The sequence below is a fragment of the Phaseolus vulgaris genome, chromosome 1 (genome assembly GCF_000499845.2).
Source record: "Phaseolus vulgaris cultivar G19833 chromosome 1, P. vulgaris v2.0, whole genome shotgun sequence".
Taxonomy (NCBI): domain Eukaryota; kingdom Viridiplantae; phylum Streptophyta; class Magnoliopsida; order Fabales; family Fabaceae; genus Phaseolus; species Phaseolus vulgaris.
Window position 1 is genome coordinate 48809235 of NC_023759.2, and position 26359 is coordinate 48835593.

The 26359-nt window shown below is 34.8% G+C and overlaps 4 protein-coding genes across 10 annotated transcripts; all 4 read right to left on the reverse strand.

The window, feature by feature from the left end:
• Positions 1-611: 611 nt before the first annotated feature.
• LOC137814996 (L-type lectin-domain containing receptor kinase S.4-like) lies at positions 612-3081 on the reverse strand. The gene has a single exon (XM_068617990.1). The coding sequence runs from the start codon at positions 2744-2746 to the stop codon at positions 752-754; it is 1995 nt and encodes a 664-aa protein (XP_068474091.1). The 5' UTR covers positions 2747-3081; the 3' UTR covers positions 612-751.
• Positions 3082-5252: 2171 nt separating this feature from the next.
• Positions 5253-8860, reverse strand: LOC137814997 (ribulose bisphosphate carboxylase/oxygenase activase, chloroplastic). Of its 2 annotated transcripts, XM_068617991.1 has the most exons (7): positions 8199-8860; positions 7276-7604; positions 7064-7169; positions 6884-6969; positions 6034-6506; positions 5553-5849; positions 5253-5470 (listed from the first exon to the last, which is right to left on the reverse strand). In XM_068617991.1, the coding sequence occupies exons 1-6, from the start codon at positions 8241-8243 to the stop codon at positions 5563-5565; spliced, it is 1326 nt and encodes a 441-aa protein (XP_068474092.1). In that variant the 5' UTR covers positions 8244-8860; the 3' UTR covers positions 5253-5470; positions 5553-5562. The 2 variants fall into 2 exon arrangements, with proteins under 2 accessions (XP_068474092.1, XP_068474093.1); XM_068617992.1 differs by lacking the exon at positions 5253-5470 and having other exon boundaries at positions 5552-5849; positions 8199-8693.
• A 2072-nt stretch (positions 8861-10932) lies between these two features.
• LOC137814990 (probable phosphoribosylformylglycinamidine synthase, chloroplastic/mitochondrial) lies at positions 10933-17143 on the reverse strand. Of its 6 annotated transcripts, XR_011081708.1 has the most exons (6): positions 16872-17060; positions 12351-16524; positions 11856-11901; positions 11679-11731; positions 11438-11547; positions 10933-11094 (listed from the first exon to the last, which is right to left on the reverse strand). XR_011081708.1 is itself a non-coding variant. In XM_068617980.1 (3 exons), exons 2-3 carry the CDS (start codon positions 16911-16913, stop codon positions 12358-12360), a joined length of 4209 nt encoding a protein of 1402 aa, XP_068474081.1. In that variant the 5' UTR covers positions 16914-16938; positions 17033-17143; the 3' UTR covers positions 12211-12357. The 6 variants fall into 6 exon arrangements, 3 of the variants coding, with proteins under 3 accessions (XP_068474081.1, XP_068474082.1, XP_068474080.1); XR_011081706.1 differs by having other exon boundaries at positions 11438-11731; XR_011081707.1 differs by lacking the exon at positions 11856-11901 and having other exon boundaries at positions 11438-11731.
• A 6508-nt stretch (positions 17144-23651) lies between these two features.
• Positions 23652-25582, reverse strand: LOC137814991 (AT-hook motif nuclear-localized protein 15). The gene has a single exon (XM_068617982.1). The coding sequence runs from the start codon at positions 24710-24712 to the stop codon at positions 23849-23851; it is 864 nt and encodes a 287-aa protein (XP_068474083.1). The 5' UTR covers positions 24713-25582; the 3' UTR covers positions 23652-23848.
• Between the last annotated feature and the right edge of the window lie 777 nt (positions 25583-26359).

The following is a 26359-nucleotide window of genomic DNA, read 5'->3' on the forward strand; positions in this document are numbered from 1 at the left end:
CTCCCAGCTAAAAAAGTCTGTTTGTGAGGGTGTTAATGGGGAAATACAGGTTCAGTTTTTCAAACTTTAGATTGGGTTTAATTCGAAAACAAGCAAATTCTGCTGTTTATGTTCAAGTAAAAGTGTTTAATGTAGTGTTTAATTATGATAATTTTTAATTTATTCTACCTTATATTCAAGATATTGTATAAAATAAAACAAATACTAATTAATTCCTAAACATCATAAATCGTAAATACTTATTACTACTTCTCACTTCGGATAATTTTTTTCATAAATATTTTAAAGAAGTATTTTTTTTATAAAAGAAATTAATTTATACATGAATTAAAAATATATTTTTGTAAATGTTAGTATGATTATCAAATATTTTTTCATAAACATATTATTTCGAATAAAACAAGAAGAGTAATTAATATGAGAATAAATTAAAAAATAATAATTAATACTATATTAAAATGAAAAGTTTATTGCTCAAGTTTAAATTTGTTAAAAAAGTTAAAATTAACGCTGTAACAGAAAAAGCAATTTTTAATTCATAAATAAATTATTTTAATTTATTAATAAACTTATTTCATTTTTTAAGAAGTGTTGGAAGTCTTAACAGTATATGTCCTAAATAAACAAACAAATTTCATTAATATAAAAAAGATAATCATTCAAGTCAAGACAATAGGCAGAGAAGAGAATCTTTTGACCCTTTAATTCCAACTAATTGAAAATTAGTAATTTAACTGTCTTTTTTGTCCCTTTACCGGCCACCGGAAAGTGAAAGCGACGACGGCACGTCATCACCCACCGACGACCACGGCGAATACGAATGCAACTCTCCATAGCAGCCACCACCACCATCCACCACCGCCGGCGGAGGCGCCACCTCCATCTCCAAGTACCTCACCACCTGCCTCATGCTGGGCCTCTTCTCCGGTGCCTCCGCGGAACACAACAATCCCACTTTGATCACCATCAAAACTTCCACCTCATCAAACACATTACCCAACCTGGAGTCCACCACCGCCAGCGGCGCCCCCATGCGCCACCGCTCCCAGACCCAGTCCACCAGCACCAGCTCCTCCGGCAACGCCTTCATGTCGATGGGTCTTCTCCCACACACCACCTCCAACAACAATGCTCCGAAGGCGTAAACATCAGAACTGGTGGTGGGTTTCCCCGTTCGTGTGAGTTCAGGTGCAAGGTACCCCATCGTTCCCACCACACGTGTGGTGCTAGGGTTTGCACCATGCTCATAAAGCTTGGCCAACCCAAAATCCCCCAACCTCCCATTCATCTCGTTATCCAGCAAAACGTTCCCAGCTTTGACGTCTCTGTGAATCACCGTCTGTTCCCACTCCTCATGCAAATACACCAACCCCAAACCCACCCCTTTTATTATCTTAAACCTTTCCTCCCATGTCAGTATTTTCTTCGGTTGATCGAACAAGTATCTGTCCAAGCTTCCATTTTTCATGAAATCGTACACAAGTAGAAGGTCGTTTTGTTTCCGACACCAACCCAGTAACTGTACGAGGTTCCTGTGTCGGAGTCTTCCTATGGTTGATACTTCAGACACAAACTCCTGCACACGTTGTTTAGATTCGTGGGAGATTCGCTTCACCGCGATTTCCATGTGGGTCTTCGGGAGAACCCCTTTGTAGACGCGACCGGACCCTCCAAACCCGAGGAGGTTCTTGTCTTTGAAACACTTCGTGGCTTTGTGCAGCTCTTTGTACGGGAATCTGTGCGGCCCAACAACGTCCCTCTCCCAAGCTTCGATTACTTCGGTGTTCTTCATCCTTCTGAATAGGTAACACGCCAGAGAAATTGCGGCGAGTGTTAGAATGAATGAAAGGGAGAGTCCTAAGATTAAGTGGTTTTGAGTTTTGTTAGGGACAGAGAGCGATGGGAGGTTGTGCAAGGAAAGGGTTTTGGCCTCTCCGTTTATTTTGAAGCTCCAACCAAAAATATAGTGTGTGCTTGCTAGTAACCCTGTTGAAGCAGAGAACCCCACGTACATGGAATCTTGGAGAATTGGTGAGAGATCTACTTTGTATTTTAAAATTGGGTAAGTGGGTTTGGAGGAAGTTGGGGAGAGTCTAACCTCCAATTGGTTATTTGATGAATCATAATCAACCCATGCTTGTATCACTTTACCACTCTTCAAACTCAGGTTTTGTTTATTGGCTGAGTCCTCAGGGAAAAACGCAGCTTCCACGGATTTGTTGGATACCATGTTGTTGAGGTTGACACCAACATGGTTGTCATTGATGTCCTCGAACTCGAAGTCTTGGACGGTATCGAACTCCACTGCAAAAAGGTGGTTTGAGAAATTCCCCAGTTCTTTTGGGTTGAGGAGGCCCAAGTACTGGCTCGGGTACGCGTTCGCGAGGGACGCGGAGCGCGAAATGGTGAAGGCAAAACCGTGGCCACCGAGTTTTGGGTACTGAGGGATGATTGCAAATGCAAAAGCAGTGGAAAAGGAGAAAAGTTTTGTGTCGGTGGAAGAGCTTTTGTTGGTGTGCTTGAACTGAATTGGAGTTGGATAAAACGCGTGCCCAATTACTCTCTGAGTGTTGTTTGTTAAACGAAGCAAGCCCTTGTGCTCAATCACTGCTCCTCCGTTTAAGGCCATGTTGGTGGCAGAAGCACCACCGAATCCGTTGAAGAAAAACTCTTGAGACTTTGCAATGTCTGTGACCAGAAGAAGGGTCAAAACACACACAAGCACAAGTGTTCTGGTTTTGGCCATCACGAGGCAGAGCAACCAAAAAACTTGTACACAAATGTTACGTACTTCATGCTGTTTGTAAGAATCATTAAGTAAGCTCAAATGAATAGTGCTCTGTGCTGTGAGGTGCTATTCAAGAGTGTGTGTGGATTATAAACTGAAACGTGGTTACTATTTCATGATTCATTTCTCTCACATGTTTGGTGTTTACCACGGATTGTGACTTAACACAGCTTTACCATTTTGAATATCATCATCATCATCGTCCACTTCCACTTCAATTCTTTTTTTGTATCAGCTTTACACAATTTATTTTATGTGTTGGTATTTCCTCTTATGGTCCTTTTCCCTTATAATTTGTCATCCACTATGAATTTGTTTGCATGTAGGCTTTATATGGAGAATTGTCTAGCTGAACGTGGATAGCATGTGAATATTTGATGTCAAATGTTTTTCTTTACCACTTGCATGGATCAGAACTTTGTCTCTTTTTCTTAATTTTTAAATTACAGTGATATTAAAATAACATGATGGAAAGTTGAATAGCTTATTATCATGATTTATAATTTGATATGCAAGAGTGTGATTCTGGATTATATGTTTAAGAGTGTGAGATATAATTAAATATGGAGCATCTCCAACTCAGCAAAGAAAGCTGTGATTTTCTGGGGCTTGTCTTCTGGTTTAAGTGATACCATGAAAGTCAGAACATGCAGGTAACTTAACATAAAAATAATATAATGGTTTACTCTATAAAACAAGATGAACTACAGAAGCAGAATAAAAAAAACTAATTTCTGGATTTTGCAAGTTGATTGAAATCAAATTTAATTGTGATAATCAAATTATACAAACATGTGTATAATTTTCTTTATAATGTATAAACCCTAAACTCTAATCCAAATTAGCCCAAATATGCTAGTTCTATCAAATTGCACTCCTTTTCTATTCGTGACAAATTTGACTACCTCCACCAAATTTGAGTGCTTGCACTAATGCTCCCTCACGTCATAAGTGAAATAGAGAAAAAGAGTAAAACTAAAAAATGGAGAATAAAAATAAGATGCAAAAAGGTGTTTAAATGGAGAGAAAAAAGAAAAAAAAACATTCTTTCACTTATTTAAAATGAGTAAAAATTAATAAATAATGAAATTATTTTCACATTACTTAAAAATTAGTTTAAACAACACACTCTTATCATTAAACTACATATTATTTTCAATTTTTTATGTATAAAATGATTACACCTTTTTAAAAAAATAAAAAAAATATGTAGAAAAAAAATATCAATCATCTTCCTTATTACATGCCAATTGAAGGGGAGGGGAGATACTTATGAATCCCAAAAATACCATTTTTTTTTCATACAAAAAGTGAATATTTCTATAAAATCTTTTCCATTTCTTTTTCCTCTAATTGTATAGACACAAATAATGAGAAAGTGACCCATCACTAGTGCTCTTCACTATTCTCTAGCTGTTGGAGAAACTTAGTCTTATCTAGTCACCATTTCCATGCATATCAACTATATAGCCTAGCCCTCCCTCTACTCATTTATGCCTGCAATTTTCTTCTTGTTGCTTTATGGCAACTTTTAATTTAGACATTTTTAGATATTTATTCACCCTTTGTACAACAAGAGGAAAAACATTAGAGTTTCATTGTATCATAAAAGAATTATCAATTAATTGTATATAAAAAAATTATAAAACCATCATTTTTAGCTACAGAAGGTAGGTTTCTCAAACAACAAAGTCTTGTTCCTATTCAGGACTATCTCCTCCTATTCTCATTTTCCCTTAAAATTTAAAGGAATGATATTAAGACATCTTAAACACATATTTTTCTTCTATTATTTTTTTCTCTCTCGATCATATCATATTATATCACCTTTGTTCTCATATTTTTCTCTCATTTTCCTAAGTAATAGGATTTAGGGTGTCCAACAATTATTTTGTGAAATTTAATATCCACTATTTATTTATTTGCTCCTGGAAGAGATGTATATAGGAATATGGATGACCTGTAAATGTGATGTCAAGAGGTCCTTTCTTTTAAATTTACACAGAACAGACCCTTTTTTTTCTGCTTTGATTTTTAACTTTTAAACTCAAAGTAATATGGGTGCACAATAGAGTTGCTTGATTTTTTTATGACCTTGATGTTCTCTTGCATTGGTTTTCAAAATCTTGTTTAGAAGGATTTTTTTTTCTTGAAGGAAAAAATTTACAGCATTCTCATTGTCTGTTATATACTTCTGTATCAACTGTGTGCGTTTTTCAAATGATTATTTCCAGTAGTGTCAATGATTTTCCAAACTTAATCACTTTCTAGCAATGTTTGGTATTCATGTTCAAGGTGCATTAAATTTGAAAGGTATACAAGAAATCATATTGAACAATGTTTTTCTTTTCGTATTTCAATTTGTAATGTTTATGATTTGTGATGTTCTCTTAACAGTTTATTATCTGAACTTGGAAGATGAAGCTGTAGTGACAGACAAAAATATAAAGAAGAATCAAGAATATAGGACAAAAGGAAAAGGCACCAAATTCATTAAGTGCAAACTGTAACCAAAATTATAGAGGACAGTCCAATAAGAAACATGGTAAAATTATTTCAAACTTAGCATCTTCTCTTTGCACACAACACATTGAGAATGCTAAGAATGTAATACACTGTTGCTAGCACTTGGACCAGCACAGCCATCAGGGACAGAAATATTTACTTGTCGGGTTGCTTTGCCTGCACATAAAACAATTCAAGAATTTCATATCAAAGTGAGATTATTGTTGCAAGTTGAAGGAAGATTAAGCTAGATGCAAACCTTCAATGATCTATTTGAAGAAAGATCCACTCTTGATAGCATCCTCGTTGGCATTTCCAAGAGCAGCCTCATTCAAGTACTGGTCAGCCAATTGGACTCTCTTCACATTCTCTTGTTCTTGGACAAGCATGCTAGCATACAGCAAGAGCTTGTCCAGAGTCATCTTGGGCTGGTCAAAGGTAGGAGGTCCTTCCTTTGAGTTCACAAGCTTCTTCCCAACAGAATCAACACCAACACCAGAAATCCACTTCCTTACTTCATCATCATACACTCTGGCCCTCAGTGCACCAAAGAAATCTGCACCACAACATGGGATGTTATTGCAGTTATTTGTGAAAATACAATCAAATTGCTCCTTGGTTTTATTATTTTCAATGGAATCAAATTGTTCTCTTTCTTAAACTCATCTAATGTTGTTCTTTTTTAAAATTGGAACCCAAATTCTACCTTAGTGTTACAGTTTTTGGTTCTTAGTTCTTACCAATGGATTGGCCAGGGTGTTTGTCAACAAGCTCGACAATGTCCTTTTCAGGAACACCATCGGTCCGGAAAATTCCCTTGCAAACACCAATGCGGTCTTCCCTTGTTGGTGCCCAGTAGAACTTCTCCATACGACCATCACGGATGAGAGGAGCATAAAGTGTTGAGAAATCGTTACCAGTGACAATGATGGGCACACGGGCGTTATCTTCCTTGTTGTACATACCAGGAAGCTGCACATTTGTGGGGTTATCAGCAATGTTCATGAGAGTGGCATTCACCATCTGGTTGTTCACAGTGTATTGGGTGGTTCCACCAAGACGACCTGCTCCTGCATCAAGATCATTGATGAACAGAACACACATCTTTCCCTTCTTGATTAAGTCTGAGGCTTCACGGTATCTCTGCCTAATCAATTTTGCTGGCTCTCCGGCATTTCCACTTTCCAACTCTCCAGCACTCATCATGATGGGGCTGTAATGTAATCACAATTCAAACAAATCAAATATAAAGAGTGTTCAGTTCATTTGTTGTGAGCTTCAATACAATATAATTCAAATCTTTGATGAAGTATGAGTATTGCCAGATATCAATACTTCCTACTCTGTGTTTGAGTGGGGATTTGTGAAAATGAATTCGAAGTTAAATAGTTCATGTTTGGACATGTTTATCTCAAACCATGTAAAAATAGTAAAATCTAGGACAAAATTTTGGGTTCAACACAAAAGTTGTTTAAATTCCTCTCCATGATACAGAACATGTGATTTTATATATAAAATTACTTTAGCTATATTTGATGACCGTGATTAAAAAGTTCACATAATGAAGGGGATAGTTCAGCAAGAACTCACTTGATTCCCATCTTGGCAAAGACAAGCTCACATTGGAAAGATTTTCCTTGTCCCTTGCCTCCCCAGACACCAAGAATGAGAGGAACCTGCAAAAGGATTAGAAAAAAAATGAATGGTGTCTCCCAATTTGAGAAAAGTTGAAGTGCAATTTATGCAGAGAAGATGTTTGTGGTGGCATGCCTTGATGTTGGGCAAGGTCATGAAGTTCTTGGCGATGTGAACAACAAGCTTGTCCAAAAAAGCTGGAGCAATGTAGAAACCATCCTTCATGTTGTCAAAGTCGTACCTAAATTAAGAAGCACAGAAGATGATGATGATGATGATATAAAAAAGAGAATGAAACGGTAAATAAAGGGTTTAGAGATTATGTGAGGAAGAAAGAGTATACTGACTGGCGTAGTCCAGCGCTGAGGTACTCGTGGGAGCTCATGACTGCATAGTGAGTTCCAGCATCCATTGGAGCTTGGAAAAGAGAATCAACCAAACCCTTCCCTCTTGTGATGTCTTGTTGGTCATCAGAAACATCGTAGGCTAGACCCCTCCATCTGTCCCCCTCGGTCTGCTGGGTCTCCTCGATCTCTTTGTCTGCAGCAACAATTTTGAAGCTTCCAGATGTCAACTTGCTGTTAGGGACCCTTGAGCTAATAACCTTCTTCAAGCTTGTGCCAAAGAAAGCTGAACTGGGACCTGAAGCTCCGCCTCCAGATCCATTCAGATTCAACTGCAATGTCACATCACAGTAACTCATGTTATACCATGCACAATCATGAGCCATATAAACATGCAAATCAAGCAACTTAATGCACCAATAGCACAACACAGACACTGATACTCTTAGATTTTGTTTGGATTACAAATATGTTTTTCATAATAAGTTTAAGTTTTAAGAAGATTAATGTATTTTTTTTTTAAATTATGTTAGAACCGAACTAAAATTATTATAAATTCAATAAATATTTTTTGAATTGGATACTTCACCGATACGTGTCCTACTAATATCAGGATGTCGATATTCGATATGTATATCCAACATGAACATAAGAGTCCGAAACTCATATATTTAAACTCAGCATGTAACTATACAACCATGACACACTTTACAACTATGACACATAAAATGAAGATATAGTAACCCTTGTTTGGAAGTGACAGAGGGTTACGTGAGCTGAATAAACATGTGCGAGCCTACTTGTTTTTACATTTCCTAACACTTGAGCATTCATCATGCAATGATTACCATGATGCTAGATAAAGATGGATATCAAAGAAGACATGAAAAGGGAAAGAGTGTAAGAAAGTAGGAAAGATATCGTACAAGGGTTCTGTTGACAGCGCCGACAGTGGAGAGGGAGGCAGCCATGGAAGTGCTGTTGTGGAGAGAAAGGGTAAGGTTGTTGTTGAGTTGCAAATTCAGTGGTGGATGGCTTAGTATAAGCGAAGGGTACGTCTGACTTATAGTAGTTGCCTGTGCTCAAAAGGATTGGTCACAGAGGCCTAAGATCCACACATAGAAGATTGAACAGCAGCCACGTGGCAAGATACTGTGCCTCCAAGGTTTTTTGTCCCTCTTAGTCGAGGATTTTGAGGTTGTCATTGCAGCTTTTTCTATCTCCACCAGAATTAAGGAGATTTGTTTGCCACACAAGCCTTGAAGAACTTGTGTCGTTTATTCAAATTCAAGCATCTTCAATCTTGATAACCAATCATAAGAGTAATAATATTAGAATTGGTAAGTGGCATAATTTTTGAGGTTGTCTTTTTACAGAGGTAGAGATGGTACTAATGACCCCACATTGGAGCCAATGGGTTCATTTGAAGATGAATTATTGTTGGTAGAAACAAGAAATTTAATTGGTGAGTCTCAGATAATTTCATGAATGAAGGGGATTGAGCCCTATTACATCCCTTGACCCTACCATGTCTCTCTCCTTCTTTCTTCTATCTGTTCTGTGTGGCCAACATTCTTCACTTGCAACTAAAGGAAATTCACAACTTCACTGCTTTTTCTTCACTGTTAAGCTTCCAAATAACAAGAAACAAATTTAAAACTACAAAAAATTGATTATTTGATGTTTAATTATCTAAAATATAAGCTTGTTTAATATTTTCATTTTCTCATTTCAATCATATATCCTAACTTTGAAAACCTAAACATATAGAATGTCTAGCTTATGCAGAAAACATTATCGGTCTATTGTTTCTGGGATGTTTGTTCATCTTTTTATTCTTGGAGATTCTTAATGTGGTCTGGTTTATGTAAAAGGGTGGGGATACCCCTTTTGTATCCCTCTTAATTTAATTTCATTCTTTGATGATAAAAAAAAACCTAAACACATAGAATAACCTATTTCAATTATTTTTATACTAAATCCTAACCTTTAAAACCTAAACCTACATAATAACCTATTCCAATTCTTTTCGTACTAAGTATTTAGATGGTTTAAAGTTAAAATAAATTTCATATTATATTATATAAATGAATGTGTCTAAAACATATTCAATTTTACTTATTATTTTGATTTAATTTAATTATTTTTTTTATTTTTTTTATTGATAACATTGTAACAAAGAATATGGATGTAAGGTTGTTATAAGAAAATTAATATTAATTTTATCTTTTATAATTCTTAGTTGTTTCTCTTTGTATATATGTCTAGTCTTTATTTTATTTTACTTTTTTAATTTTATTTTTTATTGTCTCTTTGTTTTATATTTTATCTTTTATCTAGACTAAAATGAATGTACAGCTTGAATCTATTAAGGCTCTCTATTTTGATTGATGTAAAGAAAAGAAAATAGAAGAAATATTTTTTTTTTCATATTCTTTATTTTTTTTCTTTTGTTATCTCAGTTTTTTTATAATACATTATATAAAAAATAACACATTTATTCACTATAGTTGTTTTGTAAAAAGTTGGTAGAAAAATCTCCAATAGTGATACAAATTTACAGTAACTCGAATTGTTTGTAAAAGTTGACAACCTGAGATATGACATTGCAATATAAGAGTAAAATGTCTGGAAAATTAGTTTGATTGTGCATGGAGAAAAGTGTTGTTTGCATGAGAGTATTTGCATGCCTTATCTTTGGGAAAGAAGAGGAAAAATAACAAGACATTAGACTTCTACAAATCTACTTTATCTTTTTATATCATAAGAATATAGTGTGCTTTTATCACCTAATTACATCATTCAATGTTGCATTATCTCATAGAATTATGTTATGTTACATCATTTAGTATTACATTGTTTAATGATGAATCTTTTTAAAAATTTCATATATTTTCAAGTTGCTAGAAAGTTTCCTATTTTTCTTAGCTTTCATTAAAAATAAGTTGTAAATACACATTATATTAAAATAAAATTATAACAATAACATATGATATAAATAACGAAGAATACGTTATCAATTAAAATTCAATTGGTGACTAAAATAATATATAGCTCAAATAATAAATGTAAATTTGAAAAAAAAAATTATATTAACAAAAAATTATAAGAAATTGAAAAAAAAACATTAAAGTTTTAATTAAATGGTCCACAAATAATAATGTGGGTAGGATAATGAATCCCTACCTTTTGAAGACATAAAAGATCAACGTTGCGTACGTGTTTCAACAAACATTATTTATCCATTTATATTTTGGACTTTAGTTTTTCCTCCAATAAAGCTTCGGACGTCTCAAATATTTTCAATTATCTCTAATGTAAGTGTTTTAATTAAAAATATAACTTTGAAATCTAAGTTTGATAAGGAATCTTGATTGAAACTTGATGTGATATGAATTTTAAAACTTATAATTTTGAATAAGATTTTGAATGATAAAAAATAATAACTATTTTTTTCGGTTTGGAAATAATTAAAATGTGAAAAAAAATATTAAATTATAAATCTTATGAGAATTTTATATTAAAAATTACAATAATAGTTTAAAATAATGTGATATGGTGACGTTAGTATAAAATAAAATAAAGATACTTATACTGAAGATAACTTTAAAGTAGTGATTTTACAGTTTTCTTGTTTTTTCAAACCATAAAGCAGATAGAGAAAGAAAAAACTACATAAGGGTTTACTTTTTGCTAAATAAAGAACCCAAATTCAGAAGTGTTTGTACAAGAAATTGTCCTACAAATAGCAATAATAAATATCCACGAACGAGAATCTGCATTGGGAGTTTCCCTTCCATGAAATCCTGATAAAATTTTAACCTGCACATGCTCACGTAAAATGACAAAAATACTCTTAAAATAGAGGGGAATGTGGATAAAAATATAAATTTGAAATTTTTTTTCAAAACATTTTTCTGGATTTAGATTTTCAAGACATTATAGAAGATGATTTAAAATCCAATGATAAGGCATGTTGTTTAAGGAACAGATTGCAATCAACTAAATTTTTCAACCGTTATTACAGTTAAAAAAACCCACTTTCCTTACAAAACCAAACATACTGTTCCTAGGAGAGGACAGCCATGACATGAAAAATACATCAAGAGAATTATATTATATGATTAAAAACACGGTTGCCAAATGATCTAAGCACAGGAAGTACCTTTATGAGGACTCTATGATTCAAGGGATTAAGATCCTTGACGTCATCAGTTTCAAGTATACCAACAATGTCATCATCCTTCACAATAAGATGCTTTGTACCATTGAATTCTACCTCAGTACCAGCGTATTTGGAATACAGCACATGAAAGCATCAATTAGAGCCAACCCCACTCCTTCCCCAGAAAATTAAACACAGATCACATAAGGTTTAAAGACCTCCAACATAGCAGCACCATTACCTTCACACTAACATCCACTTTTGTCTTTCCTTCACCAACATCAACCACCTCACCTATTTTCAGAAAATAATTGATCTACCATTACCAATGTTCCAAAAGAATGCATTGGAATAGAACTCAGACTACCTTTAATACCAAATCAAATGGAGGATATAACGAAGGACTGAGTGAACTTACTCCGTGTAGTCACTCAAGTAAATAATATTTGGCCATTCTTCCTTACCTGCTAACACATTCCAAGCAAGCAACATCGTAGCACCGTAAAATTAAGAAAACTAAAGCTGCAACTGAATTTTACTTGTACAGGATGATTGCATAAAAATAAGCATTATGTTGCAGACATTTATTTTATAAATTTAATTTAAAAATTATGCTATCCTCACAACCATTGCATCTGGTTTAACTGTTTATCAAATCGACAGCCTATAATTAATGTGCATATCGGTAGTCATCAGATCAACAGCCTATAGTCAGTGTGCATATTGGTAATAAACGGTTGTGCAAGTACAAATATTTTTAGTGCTGAAAACGGTTTCTTCAAGAATCTTGGTATATTCCACTGCCAAGACCTGTCCATTAATTATTGATAGTAAACAAAAGGAAGAGATGATGGATAATTCATCAACAAAAACAAGGACAAGTGCTTTATTATACAAAAAAGAAAAAACATACGGTGATCTCAGGAACACCACTCTCTCGCATTCTGGAACATGCGCAACCAAGGACTAGGCCCATTCTTCTCTACATGCCAGTGCTTTGGATACCATGGGAACTGCCACATTAAGAAGCAACGTTCTGGATGAGGCATCATGGCAAGATGTCTCCCATCTGGGGAACAAATAGCTGCAGCCCCTAAAGGAGAGCCATTCACATTGAAAGGGTAGGCCTCAGTTGGATTCCCAGCATCATCACAATATCTTACAGGAGCTAACTCAGAATGAACTATTCGGTCAAATACACCTTCGTCTGGAAAGTAAGCTCTTCCTTCACCATGAGCAGCCCATATACCCATTGTGCTACCTTCCATGCCCCTGAACATCATAGCTGGTGAGGGCAGTATGGTAACACTTGTAAAGCGGCATTCAAACCGCCCTGACGCGTTATGAATGAACCTTGGTTGTGATAGGTCACCACCAGCACCATGCACACCCCCAATTTGTGGCCCAGGTACCCACCCCAACAAAGCCATTAGCTGACACCCGTTGCATACACCTAGACTAAAAGTGTCCGGTCGCTTGTAAAACTCCTGAAATTGCTGCAAAACATGCTCATTGAATCTTATGCAAGCAGACCAACCTTTTGCAGAATCAAGCACATCAGCATAGCTAAATCCACCAACAAACACAATTCCACGAAACTCTTGCAAAGACGTCTTTCGATTGAGAAGGTCTGACATAGTAACATCCCATGGCTCAAAACCAGCAGCATAAAATGCTGCAGCCATTTCTCGGTCTCCATTGCTTCCTTCTTCTCTAATCACAGCCACTTTAGGTTTCACAGTTGCAGACAAAAACTTTTCCTCAGTGAAGACAGGAAGATAGGTCAGATCCCATGAGGGTTCATATCGATGTTTTAGTCCTTCTTTCTCCATATCCACACAAGATGCCAGTCTTTGGAACCTTTCCAGCTGAAAACTGGTCTCTTCCCACATGTCCCTTAGAGTGCTAGTTTTTTCTGTTAAGAAAACCTCCCCATCAACCTTAACTTCTATTGATGGACTGGCAGTTACTTGACCAATGATTTCAGCTGAAACTCCCACATTGATCAATTTGTCCATTACCAAAGTCAGATTTTTCTTGCTTACCTCAAGAACTAACCCAAGCTCTTCAGCATAGAGTGTTTGGAAGAGGCTGTTACCTTGAGATGTCATGTCCAAATTAAGTCCGCAATTACCAGCAAATGCCATCTCTAAGGCACAAACAAGCAGCCCACCATCGCTGATATCATGGCCAGCAGAGATCAGTTCATCAGTAAGAAGATCTTGAACACCTTCAAAGACCTTTTTAAGGTAAGGAACGTCATCAAGATCAGGGCACTCATCCCCAACTTGGTCAAACGCCTGGGCAAAAGCAGATCCACCTAACCGCCTCTGACCTTTTGACAAATCAATATGAAGCAAAACACCTTCATCCTTAAGTTTTAAGTCTGGAGTCACTGTTTTTGTTATATCAGCACAGGTAACATAAACACTGATAACAAGATTTCCAGGAGCCTTGACAACTTCTCCATCAGAATGGGCTGCCATAGAAAGGCTGTCTTTCCCTCCATCAATAGCAATGCCAAGTTCAATCATTGCTTCAGATAAAGATATGGCAGCATCATACATGTCAGCTCCTTCCCCATCAAGCTTGGCAGCATACATCCAATTACCACTAGCCTTGACATCAGAAAGGGAAGTGACCTTCGCCCATACAAGATTTGTTAGTGCTTCTCCAACAGCCAACCGAGCCATTGCTTTGGGGTCTAACAAGCCTTTAATTGGCTGTTCCCCAATGGCACAAGCACCTCCAGTCAAATCAGTAAAAGTTTGAGCTGTAACAGCAACATCGGCAAGGGGAATCTGCAAAGGACCAACAGTTTGCTGCTGAGCAACTAGACCAGTAACACACCTATCAACTTTTGTTGTTAAGAAACGTTTTGAACAGACAGATGGTAAACTCAACACTCTCTTCAAAGAATCTATCACTGTAATCCCAGGGGCAATATCAAGTGGCTCCCGCTCATAGACCACCCGATTAAAGTGAAAAGACTTTTTAGGCATGTTACCAAGGACTTTCTCCAATTCAAGATCAACTGCAGGCGGAGGTGGAGGAAGTCCATTTGAAATACACTGTTGGGTTGCTAAGCGATCGACTAACACAACACGTCCATCACCACTAATAGTTCCAATAACAGCCATTGAAACTTTTTCCCTGCTACAGATTGATTCCAAGAGATCACGACTTTCAGGCTTCACCAAGATTGCATCCTGCTCCTGATACTCTGCCCCCCAAATTTCTAGAACAGACATTGTATGATCACCAACAACAATTGCTCGGACATCTATCTCAGCACCCTTTGGATATATAATTTCCTTCACAACATTGCAGTTCCCACCAGCACCCTGATCATGAATGCTGATTATTGGGTTTTTATCCCCCATCTCAATACAGGCCCGAACAAGACGATATAGTTTTTGAGCCATCTCAGCATCCCCACGTTGCACAGCATTGAAATCAAGCTCTGCATCATTCTGCCCACTGACCATGCTTGAGGCTGCCCCACCTCCCATACCAATGCGATAAGCTGGGCCTCCAATCTTGACAACCAGCATCCCAATGTCAGGTTCTCCCTTTGTTATATGAAGGTGGTCTATCTGTCCAATGCCTGCACTGAACATGATTGGCTTCAACCATTCTCGCCTCTCCCCGCTAGGAAGTCTCATTCCAAAAGTTCTGCAGAAACCCTGGATCAATGGCTCTCCAAATTTGTTCCCATAATCAGATGCGCCGTTACTAGAATCTATAAGAATCTGTAAAGGTGGTGCCAAATTCGATGGATAAGTAAAGGAGGGATCTTCCCATGGAGCATAAAAGCCTGACGTGTTGAGATTCCCAACACAATAACCAGCTGTAGCTGCCTGGACAAAGGAGCCCCTTCCAGTAGCATGTGTATCCCTAATGCGACCTCCTGCACCCGTCTCTGCACCAGGATAAGGTGCCACTGCGCATGGAAAATTATGTGTTTCAGCTGTAAATAGTATATCTAACTCACTTACTGCAATTTCTAATGGACATGAGGAGCCAGGCTGAACTGGTCGGAGCTGCTTTACAGGGAAACCCCTTATAGCACTTGAGTTATCCTTAAACCCAATAACTGAGTTATTTGGATTTGCCTGCAGAGTACTTTTCACAATTTGCATTAGAGTCTTATTCATAAGTTGTCCATCAATGAAAATGTTTCCAGTAAAAAACCAATGTCTGCTATGCTCACTGTTGGATTGCGCAATATCAAACAACTCCACATTTGTCGGGTTACGCTTAATGTCTTCTCTGAAAAGTTTGGTGTAGAATTCTAAATCCTGGTCATCAAAGGCAAAACCCATCTCTAAATTAATCTCTTCTAATGCCTTCCGTCCCCTCTCCATAACAGGTATATAACGAATCTCCTCGGGAACAATACTAGTCTCAAAGGATGTTAACTTCTGACTATAAACACATTCAGTCATTCTATCATGCACCATAAATGCAAATTCATTTATTTGATTATCTTGCAGTGCACTTGTGGTGAACAACAAGTACCTCCTTGACCGTTCCAAACGGGTGACTTCCGTCAATCCACAAGCATGGCAAATTGCCACAGCATTAGTAGACCAAGCTGTGGTAAATGACAACCTGGGACCAACCTCGACTATAACTGGAGTCAATCCCTCCTTCCTCTTCTTCTCAAGAAAGCTCTCATTTCCCAGATTCTCGGGCTCAAATGTTTCTTCAAGAAGCCATTTAAGGACAGAAATTTTTTCACTCGAAAGTTGTGAACTAAGGCCAACATTATAACATTGCTCCGTTTGTATTTCCACGATCTGACTACAGATTTTCACCTGAGCATCCTTTAAAAGCTCAGCAGCTGCACTTTTTTGCATAAACGGTACCCGGAATAAATGAACAACCTCCGAGGCAGGCATCTCAACCAAGCCAGGTTGCTCTTCTACAACTGCTCTGGGATTTTCTTGAGCGTGACACCTTAAAGACAAAGCTCTTCGAGTTGATCCCAAAGCCCAATTCCTATTCCAAAGCGTACCCCAAAGCATGTGACTTCTATGTTTCTGAGGCTTCTTCTTCAAGAACAATGTCTGCCTTGAAGTACCCTGAAACCAAAATCAACAAAACCCATAAACAAAGATGCATTTTCATTTGCCAAATTAAACATAGTGCACCAACTAGTCAACGACAAAGATATAAACAAAACAAACACAAACCCATGTCAACCTATGCTAGTTTGCTAGTTTAACACGCTTCACCAAGTAATACACGAACAACTGAAATAATAACAACCTATGCCAAAGGAACAAAACTTAAACGAATCAAAATATGCTATTACGAGCATCAAAGCTTGAAACACCCCTCCCCCAAAAAAAATGACGACAACAACAATTAATAAATAAAAGGGGTCCATCAAATAATGCTAATTCAAAGACACGGAGGAAAACCAAACCTGCAGCAATTGAGACACCCCAAATTCCGTGACAGCCGCCATGTCCTCGATCAAGTGTTGGGAAGCTCTTAAACAAGAATAGAGGGCGAAAAATAAAATCTTTGAGGACTAAGCAGAATCATAAAAGGTTATGGTGCGAATAAAAGTGAAACGAAGAATACCGAAACAAAAAGAGTGTGGCAGCAGCGTAAAACAAAGAGGGTTTTGATGAGGCAAGAATAAAAAAAAAACTCTGTTGATTGCTTTGGCGCTATTTCTTATTCTTCAATTTTATATTCTTTTTATCCAACTCCTCTGTTTCATAGATCTATTCTTTTTCTTTGTCTCATAAATTTTGAAACTTCCTAAAAATTAAAAGTTGTATTTATACACTTTTCAGCATAGTGAAATATCAAATATTAATTAATTTCAATTATAAAAAAAAATAGTGAATCCAAATTGTTTTGATTTGAAGGTTGCTTGGTATAAATGTGGATATTATATTTTTAATTAATATTTTTAGGTATTAATAACAAAATTAATGCAGTATTATACTTGTAATATTTTTCAGTATAATAAAAAAGAAATAAAATTAATTTCTTGATGCAGTAAAGAATAATTTTTAAGAAATTTTGTGATAAGGATGGATTTTAAATTAGATTTTTTTTCCCTGATTTAGATTAAGAAACTAGTAATATTATTATTATATGGCCCTTCACTATACTCCAAGTATAATTGGCTCTTCGCTGAACTCTAAGTACAAAGATTTTCTTTTTAAAATTTCAATGGTTATCAAATATTAAAATATTTGAAACTAATAATTGATGAGATAAAATGTTTCAATATAAACTTTATCTTCTGTTGTTGTATAAAATTCACTCCTATGTACTACATTTTTTTACATTGCTGTGTTTATTTTAACATCAAAATATAGTTTGTGCTTAGTTTAATAAACATACAGATATTATTATTATCATTATTTTTATATTTAATAGGTGTTTAGGTAACTAAATATATATTATATAAATTTAAATTTAAATATATATGCCTACTTATAAAAGAATTTTCCATTATAACTATTTTTTTATTTGAATATGTGTTCTAATATTTGGTAATAATAATTATCACAGATAGTTTTTCACGTACTTTTTATATATATCTTATTGTATATTTCTATTTAATACTGTCTACATTTATATATAAAAAACTTTCTCATTATAATTGTTTTTTATATACTTTTTATTTCTTATTTTATCTTACAGATAAATTCTAATACTTAGCAATCATAGTTATTTTATTTTTTTTAATCTTGATAAGAGTACACAAATAAAAAAATAATAAATAAAATTTTTAATTTTTTAAAATTGAAAAAATTATGAATGATATGTTTTATATAATTTAATTAGTGAAAATATTTGTTAACAACATTTTTATTTATTTTGAATAATATGTATAAAGACATTCCCATCAATCTTTATCTTTATTTGATTTTCCTTTCATGAAGAATTTAATGTTTTCTTCTTAAAGAGAGAATTTGATATTTTAAATATATGAATACACATAAATTTATATTTCATTTAAATAAATATAAATACACATATAATAATAATAATAAAAATAAAAAATACAAATATACAAAACACAAACATTTAAAATAATTTATAAATTTATATTTATAATATAAACATGTGAATAATAACATCATTTATTCAAATTTTAATATTAAAAAAAATATAATATTAAAAAAACAGATATACCCCACGATAGCACTTATATTTCTGCTAGTGTATATAAATCAAAATGATATAAAAAATTACAAGATCATAAAACACAACTAACATACTAGTTTAGTAACTATTCACTTAAACCTATCATAATTAGTATCAATATATCTATAACTAATTATCTTAAATTTTAAATCTTATTAAAGATAAATTTTTTCTCATCAATTATATATAAATATATATATATTTATATATAATTGGTTATTAACTACTTCTCCACTACTTACTACTAGTATCTACTATTATGTTTGAGAATCGATTTTATACTGAATGGATTTTATTTAGCAAATTCATATAATAATATAATTTTTTTACATATTTTAAAGAATGTTGATAATTCTTCACTTTTAAACACAAATTAAATTTTGTTTTTTTTTTCAATTATCAATTAATCAATATATACACAATCAACATTGATTTTAAAACCATACTAAATCTCATTAATTGACCAACGACATCATTTCAATACCTCATAATCTTACCACCAATTTAATATCACAAAATACAAATCAATATATTACTTAAAAATTGTTCAACTCTCCCCTATTTACTAGTCGTTTATTTACTAAACAATAACAACTTCAACGTAGAAGAATAAAATGTGAGATTTATAATCTTCAGACCTAAAACTAAAACACTTATCAAAAGTGAAACCACCGAGTTAACAACTTTTTCAATTAGTCAAATATATAAAACTTTGAAACACTTACACTTAAAAACAAAATATATTTAAAAATAAAAAAGAATTTTACTCCAAATCAAACTTCAATGAATTAGAAACTACTAAGATGCATTCATCCTTAATTGATGAGATTTGACTAAAATTTCTTTTAAAAATATGTTAAAGAAATTTAAGAACTTAGAGAGTGTTAAGAAAATTAAAGAAATAATAATTTCAAAATTGAGTAATTAAGTAATTAATTATAATTTATATTCTTAAAATGTTAACATTAATGATTATAAATCCATATATTTTAAACTGGTAAAAGTCGGTTCTTAAATTAATTGTTTTCTTTTACAAGTATATTTGTGTTATTTATGTGTCATGTATCTGTTTCAAATTTCAATAATAATCTCCAGTGTTTTTTTCATGGAAAAAAAATTCTTACCATGTGTACAAACTACAAATAACAAATACTTCTAATATATTGATTTATTCGAACATAAAATTATTCTAAAATATTCTTTTGTTGATATAAAAATGTATATTGTTTAAAAATGTATTAATAAGTATATAATAAATCATTTTGTTATTACTTCCAATAACCTAAATAATTTTTTATTACGTCCTCATTACTCACGTTTAAATAAAAAGATTTTACTTATTTAGATTTTTTTTACGGTTAATTATTTAAATCAAAATATTTTCATACACCACCATGAATTTTAAATCAAAATATTTTAATACATCCACTATGAATGACCTGTTCCAAAATTTGCTAAACATGTTATCTTTTTTTTATATAAAGTTTTCGTGTTAGGCATTATTATGCAAATCTCAGTTAAGCTGACACCTCAAGTAACAACAATCATCTATCATCACATGAAAAAAAATTATTAAAAAAAAATAAAAAAAAATAAAATAAAATACAACTATATAATGGTAATAACACGTTCTTTAAGAAATTTTTTTGAACTTTTGTAGACAAAGCTTCACCAAACTAAAGCATTTCACCCACCAATTAAACCAAATTTGTCCAATTCTCTTTTAGTACAATTTTATCTTTATAGATATTTATCATTTCAATTTTCAAGAACCATAAACAAAAGAAATATATGCGTACAAAATATTAAACCAGTGTTAATAGTTTGTTTGACACTTCAAAGAATAAATACACCAATTTAATGAATTAATATTTTAACTATATTCATTTTATTTTTTAATTAAAAATATTATTATAAGGAGTTGTCATGAATAGAGGGTTCAAAGAATTTTTTCATTAACTTTATATCTATCCACTAGATAGGTTGTTAGTTATGGGTCACTCATCGTTTCCAATCAGAATTTAGAACCCTAGCAAAACCTACCTTCTCTCTCAAATTGAAGCCCCACACACTTTTTCTTCTTCTTCTTCTTTGATTTGCTTTTTATATTATTTAATTTTTAATTCTTAATCTAACTGTGAAGAAATTTAACACCATCGATGCATTAAAAAGAAAAAAAAAATCACTGTAAAATGTAATTTGGATTATCTAGTTGTTCTGGAGCAGTTTTTCACAGATTAAAGCAAATATGCTCCTGATTTGATTTTTTCCCACTACATTTTTTCCCTAACTTTTCTAGTTCAATTCAAAATTTCTACAGTATTAATATTTTTGACTTGATTCGTCTTTGACTTTTGATGTTTTGAAAGAATATTGTATTGGTTGATGATGTGAATTTGTGATAAAGATTAGTAGCGGTTTCATCAAATGGAAATTTAATGTCACAAACTTTATGACGGCTACTTGCCATAAATAACTAGGAGATGTTCAAAGTTATAGAATTAGTTTAGACATAATTGTGAAACATTCTAAGATTTTTTATTTAATACTATGGAGAGAAATAAGGAAAATTCACTTAGCCATACGAAAAATTCAAAATTTCTATTATTGGTATGTATATATGTAACTAACTAAACTTATTTTCCTACATCTTTCTACTTAATATACTTATTATTTTGTTTATAACAATATTAGATAGATATTATTATTTTGAGTTGACATGTATATATGATTATGAATATATATAGATACGATAAAAATCATCTCATTGCTGAAATACTACTCTCACATGCTACACATTTTTTGTTTTTCATCTACTTTTTTTTTATCACATCATATCTTCAATTTATCAATATCTCATTCTAGAATTTGAATACGATCACCTTGCGTGAGAAATAAATCATACATGTTGAAAGAAAAACATTCACATCATTTGTATTCAATCAAATTGTTCCCTTTTTCTCTTCACCTTAATTTTCACTTAACTTTCGCTCAAAATCTTCCCATTTCACCAAATAGCTTGCTACATTCTATCATTTTTCCCCATGATCATTAGACCAATCAGAAATTAAATCTCAGTAATTTACTCTAACCATACAAAGAAAAAACCCTACTATAGAAAGAAAAAAATGAATTCCTTGCTAGAATAATCTACATTGATTAATTGATTAAAAAGGAATATGTGTTGAGAGGCATTATCTAAAGTTCTGTGGCATGCATGCCAGGTGTTTGATTAAGCAAGAGGGCAAGCTCCCACTATTCGGTCAGAGTAGAGAGTAGAGGCATTATCTTATCTCCAGTTTCCTATCATACGTATACATGTGCGCCAGGTGTTTGATTTTGGGGTTGCCACCGAAACTCCACCAGAGACTGGTGTCAACCCTCCACCGACACATGATCAATGCAGTATTCAACCAAGACACACATTAACTTACAATTACAAGGAATGCCAAAATAAACTTTGTATGAAATGTTGATTAACAGCTTAAGTGTATATTAGAATGAAATGGTTATTTCCTCTGAGAGAATTCAGAAGTCACAGCAGAGAGCAAGAAAAGAGGTAGCCAAGGGAGGATGCATTTGAATTATGGTTTGCCTATTAGTGGAAAACCAGGCTGTCATCTGAACTATTGCTCAAGTGGCCTAGGGTTTTATTTCATCATATTAGACAAACTTAACCCCACTAACATTCTTAATTTACATCACTACAACCCTACAACACACATCAAAGGACATTATTCATATTTCATGTTCATCAAGGATCTATCATACCCATTCTTACTTCATTCAGCCACTCCTTAAATCACATCAGTAACTAACATTAAGACCAAGCCATTTTGTTTCTACTATTTTACAACACTACAAAAAATACAATACATCATATTCATTTTGATTGCACTAACCGTTAGTATAACCTACAAAAATATCAATAACACACTAATTATGACATGCATCAATTTTGTATACAACGGAATTAATAGAAATATTTTCTCTCTCTTTATTGTATCATTTATTAGATCTCGTATTCCTCTCTTAGTTGTAAAATTTGTTCTATCCAAATGGCTAATAGTATAGTTTTTCAAATTAATGCAAGACACTTATATAGTGTTAAATAATGCAGATGGATTTCAACCACACAGATGAAATATGAAAGAAGTTACAGTTTCCCACATTCAACATATTATTCCAAAACATATGAAAATGAGAATATATAAAGTGTCAAATTGATGAACAAATTGAGCAAGAAAGCAAGCAAAAGTGAGATACGAAAAGGAATAGCTAAGGATCAGTACAAGATTTTGAAAACCCTTGGTCCGATGAATACTTCAATTAAAAATACAGTGGACACAATTATGGTACGCATCCCATACTTGATGTCCATCGATAACTATTATCTAAAAAATTTATAAAACGATGTTGGCTAAACGGGTTTCTAAGCACGAGTGACACAGACCAAAAGGCCAAGACCATAAACAATATTATCCACCATGGGTCCAACTTTAATGGGTGCAGGTTGGTTCTTAGAAAATACTAAAAAGCAAACCCCGTAAAACCTAGAAAACAAAAACAAGGGGAACTACACCCAGACAACCTTTTTTTTACACCACCTCACATGAGGCATAATAATGTTGACTGAGTTTAAGCAGTATGGTCTATTCTAAAGTCCAAACAAACAGCATGCATGAGATGAGATGAGAGTGATTTGATTCATTGAGGGAAAGGGAGATGAACCGACCATATCACTGTCACCCCTTCCCTTCTCTTTAAAGAAGTGTTTGTTCCATTTCCATATGAATGTAGCAAGTGCCAAAACATTCAATGTGGCATAGCCTCCAATTAATACAAGGAAGAGTCAAACAACACGTTTGCTTACCACAAATTCCAGCACACAGCTAGCTAGCTCCACTCTTATTCCGGACCATTTCAAACTCCATCCTTATTACCTACACATAATCATAATCCAACTCTTCCTCACACAAAAAAAGCAGATCCATTAGACACAAGAGAAACAAACAAATAAACAAACCAGTGCTGCTACAAAGTGTCTTAAAGATGATGATGATAATAATAATAATAATAACATCTGCTTGACTCGAGTCTCTTTCAGAAGCAAAATTAACAAAAGGAACCAAAAAAACAACCGCCTAGTCTTATGCTTACAAAGAAAAACCGTCAGAAAAATTAACATACTTAATTCACATGTCAGTAAGATTAAGCAAATCCATCATATCAGAAGGAGGGTGGAGGACGAGGTGGAGCAGCTCCCCAATATACATCATGAGGCATGTTCTGACCATTGTGTAGCAAATTAGGAGGCAAATTATACATGGCCATTGAAACTTGTTCACCCAAACCCTGAGATTGTTGTTGTGGCTGCTGCTGCTGCTGTTGTTGCACTTGCATTTCCTCTTCACCTTGTTCTTCCTCCAGCGGCAGCCTCTCGTAGGTAGCATTGGCGAACGTGGCGGCGATCACCATCACCGGCCCGGAGGCCACCAGAGAACCCGCAACGGTGCCGCCAACAACCTGCCCCTGCCCTCCGGCCAAGTAGACGGAGAGTCCGGTGGCGCCGGGAGGCGAGGGGGAGGGCAAAAACGCGCCGGAGAGGGAGAGAATCTCGAACCTTCCGTGGAGGGTGATGACTCCGGTGGGCGCGGCGGGCTGTCGGAGAGTGACGTTGGTGACAATGCCGCTGCCGCTGAGGACCGACACGCCTCGGTGGCGGCGGTTGGCGAAGGCGGCGATGCTCTCCGCGACGTCGCTGCCGCTGGCGATTTCCAACACGTGGCTTCGGAGCGCGTTGGGGCTTTCTTTGGTTATGACAATCGGCGGCTTGGGCTTGTTCTTGGACCCGGGAGGCCTTCCACGTGGCCTCCGACCGCCGCTTCCGGGCTCCGAACCTTCGTGGCTTCCGAGGTTCTGGTTCTGGTCGTCCCCGTTGTCCCTGCTGACCTCTTCCTCCGTGGTGTTGGTGTTGGCGTTGGTGTTGCTGTTGCTGCTATTGGTCGGAGTAGTATTCGCGTTGTTATTGTTCTCCATCAACTCTTGCTCTCTAATCATCCCCACATTCCCAGCCCACCAGCGGTTGGCCATGTTCGCCTCTGAAGCTTTATTTTATGTCGAAAAGAGATATAAGGATGAAAAGAATAGACAGGGGAGATCTGTGTCTGAATCAGGCACGAAAGACATGCTTTTTGCATGTAAACCCTAACCACACATGTAAACAGGAGGAGTCACATCCACCTAAAAATCAAAGAAGGTGAAAGTGGAGGAAAAAGGGTGTGTAGAAGTACAAGAGAAGATAAGAGAAGAGTTGAGGTTGAGGTTGGGGTTGAAGTTGAAGGTGAAGGAAGTGTTTTTAGTTGACAAAAACGCAGTGTTTTCGGGGGGTTGTTGTTGTTGCAGCAGAAAGGATATAATACGGTAATATGGTAATATGCTTTTGTAATTGTACCTCAATCTATGCCACTAAAAGGGTCAGATTAGTACGGGGCAAAAGATGGAAACAGTGGGAAGTACCTTGAGAGTGAGCGGGGTCCTCTATGCTTGTTCTTTTTTTTATATATATTTTATGGGAGAAGGAGAAGGAAGATGATGTTAGCAACATCAATTGCAACAGCAGCACCATCAATGATGAAATAAATGGTTTTGTTATGTTATGATATGATATGCATTAGAAAGAAGTAGTATTGAAGGATGAAGTGGTTTTGGGGAGTCTCCCTGGTAAGCGGTTCTTGTGTTGTGTTCAAAGTTTTCAACTTCCGAAGCAAGCAGAACTCCATCCACTTGTTGATGTGGTGTCACTTACTCACCCAGCAAGTTGGCCCAGATGGAGAAGTAAAAACAGTTTTGAGTTTTCATTCCCAATTTACTCTGTTACCCTTCTCTCTTCCTCATTCATCAAGTGCTACTTCCTACCATGCTCCCTTCCAATGACGCGTGCCCTTCTGCTTTTCCTCTTCTCACTCTTCTCCTTCTCCCAATAATTTCACCTCTCACTTTTACATCACAACAAATACACCTTTTTCTTACTTTTTATTCTATCAACAATTACTGCAATACCCACTTTCAACAAAAACATACCAACTTATCATGCACAACCTTGTGTTTTCCCACACCCCAACAACCTTAACTGCTGTATTTACAATAATACACAGAAGTTAAATCTTGTTTTACAGCAATAAAATACTCAGAAGGTTAAAAATGCCACCTTTTTAACTCTCTAGTTTCAAGATTTTGGTTGGCATCTTCGTATATTTATTGGGACGCAGAAGTGTAAGTCAATTCAAGTTCAGGTTTTATGATTATAAAGGTTCAGAAGATAGAAATACGTGAGACGTGAGTAGGTTGACAAGATAGAAATACAATAAAAAAGCATTAAAGGTATTTGGTTATAAGTAAAAAGATTAGGTCAGTTATTCATCCTCTGAACTAAACAACACCTTAACAGTGATTAAAGTGAGTTTGGTGGATGAGATTTTAATGTTATTGGAGAAAAATATATAATATTTTTTGAAGGGTCTGAAATAAAAATGAAAATGAAAAAAAAGAAAAGGAATAAAGAAGATTATAAGGAGGGCGGCAGGAGCAGGAGTGGGACACATCAATGTCTGCAAATGGCGACAAAAATAACGAATGCCAAGGTCTCTGAAACATCACCGCCAACATTATTTCTTTCTCTCTCAGCAAAATCACTTCAGAATCAGTAATCCTTTTTCTATCATTGTATTTTCAACGCAG

Coding starts and splice junctions, on each gene's coding strand:
- LOC137814996 (XM_068617990.1), bottom strand. CDS start 2,746: ATGGCCAAAACCAGAACACTTGTGCTTGTGTGTGTTTTGACCCTTCTT.
- LOC137814997 (XM_068617991.1), bottom strand. CDS start 8,243: ATGGCTGCCTCCCTCTCCACTGTCGGCGCTGTCAACAGAACCCTT. Junction 7,170..7,275: donor CTCAGCGCTGGACTACGCCA/GTCAGTATACTC, acceptor TTCTTAATTTAG/GTACGACTTTGACAACATGA. Junction 6,507..6,883: donor TTTGCCAAGATGGGAATCAA/GTGAGTTCTTGC, acceptor ATTACATTACAG/CCCCATCATGATGAGTGCTG.
- LOC137814990 (XM_068617980.1), bottom strand. CDS start 16,913: ATGGCGGCTGTCACGGAATTTGGGGTGTCTCAATTGCTGCAG. Junction 16,525..16,871: donor GGGTGTCTCAATTGCTGCAG/GTTTGGTTTTCC, acceptor TTTTGGTTTCAG/GGTACTTCAAGGCAGACATT.
- LOC137814991 (XM_068617982.1), bottom strand. CDS start 24,712: ATGGCCAACCGCTGGTGGGCTGGGAATGTGGGGATGATTAGAGAGCAA.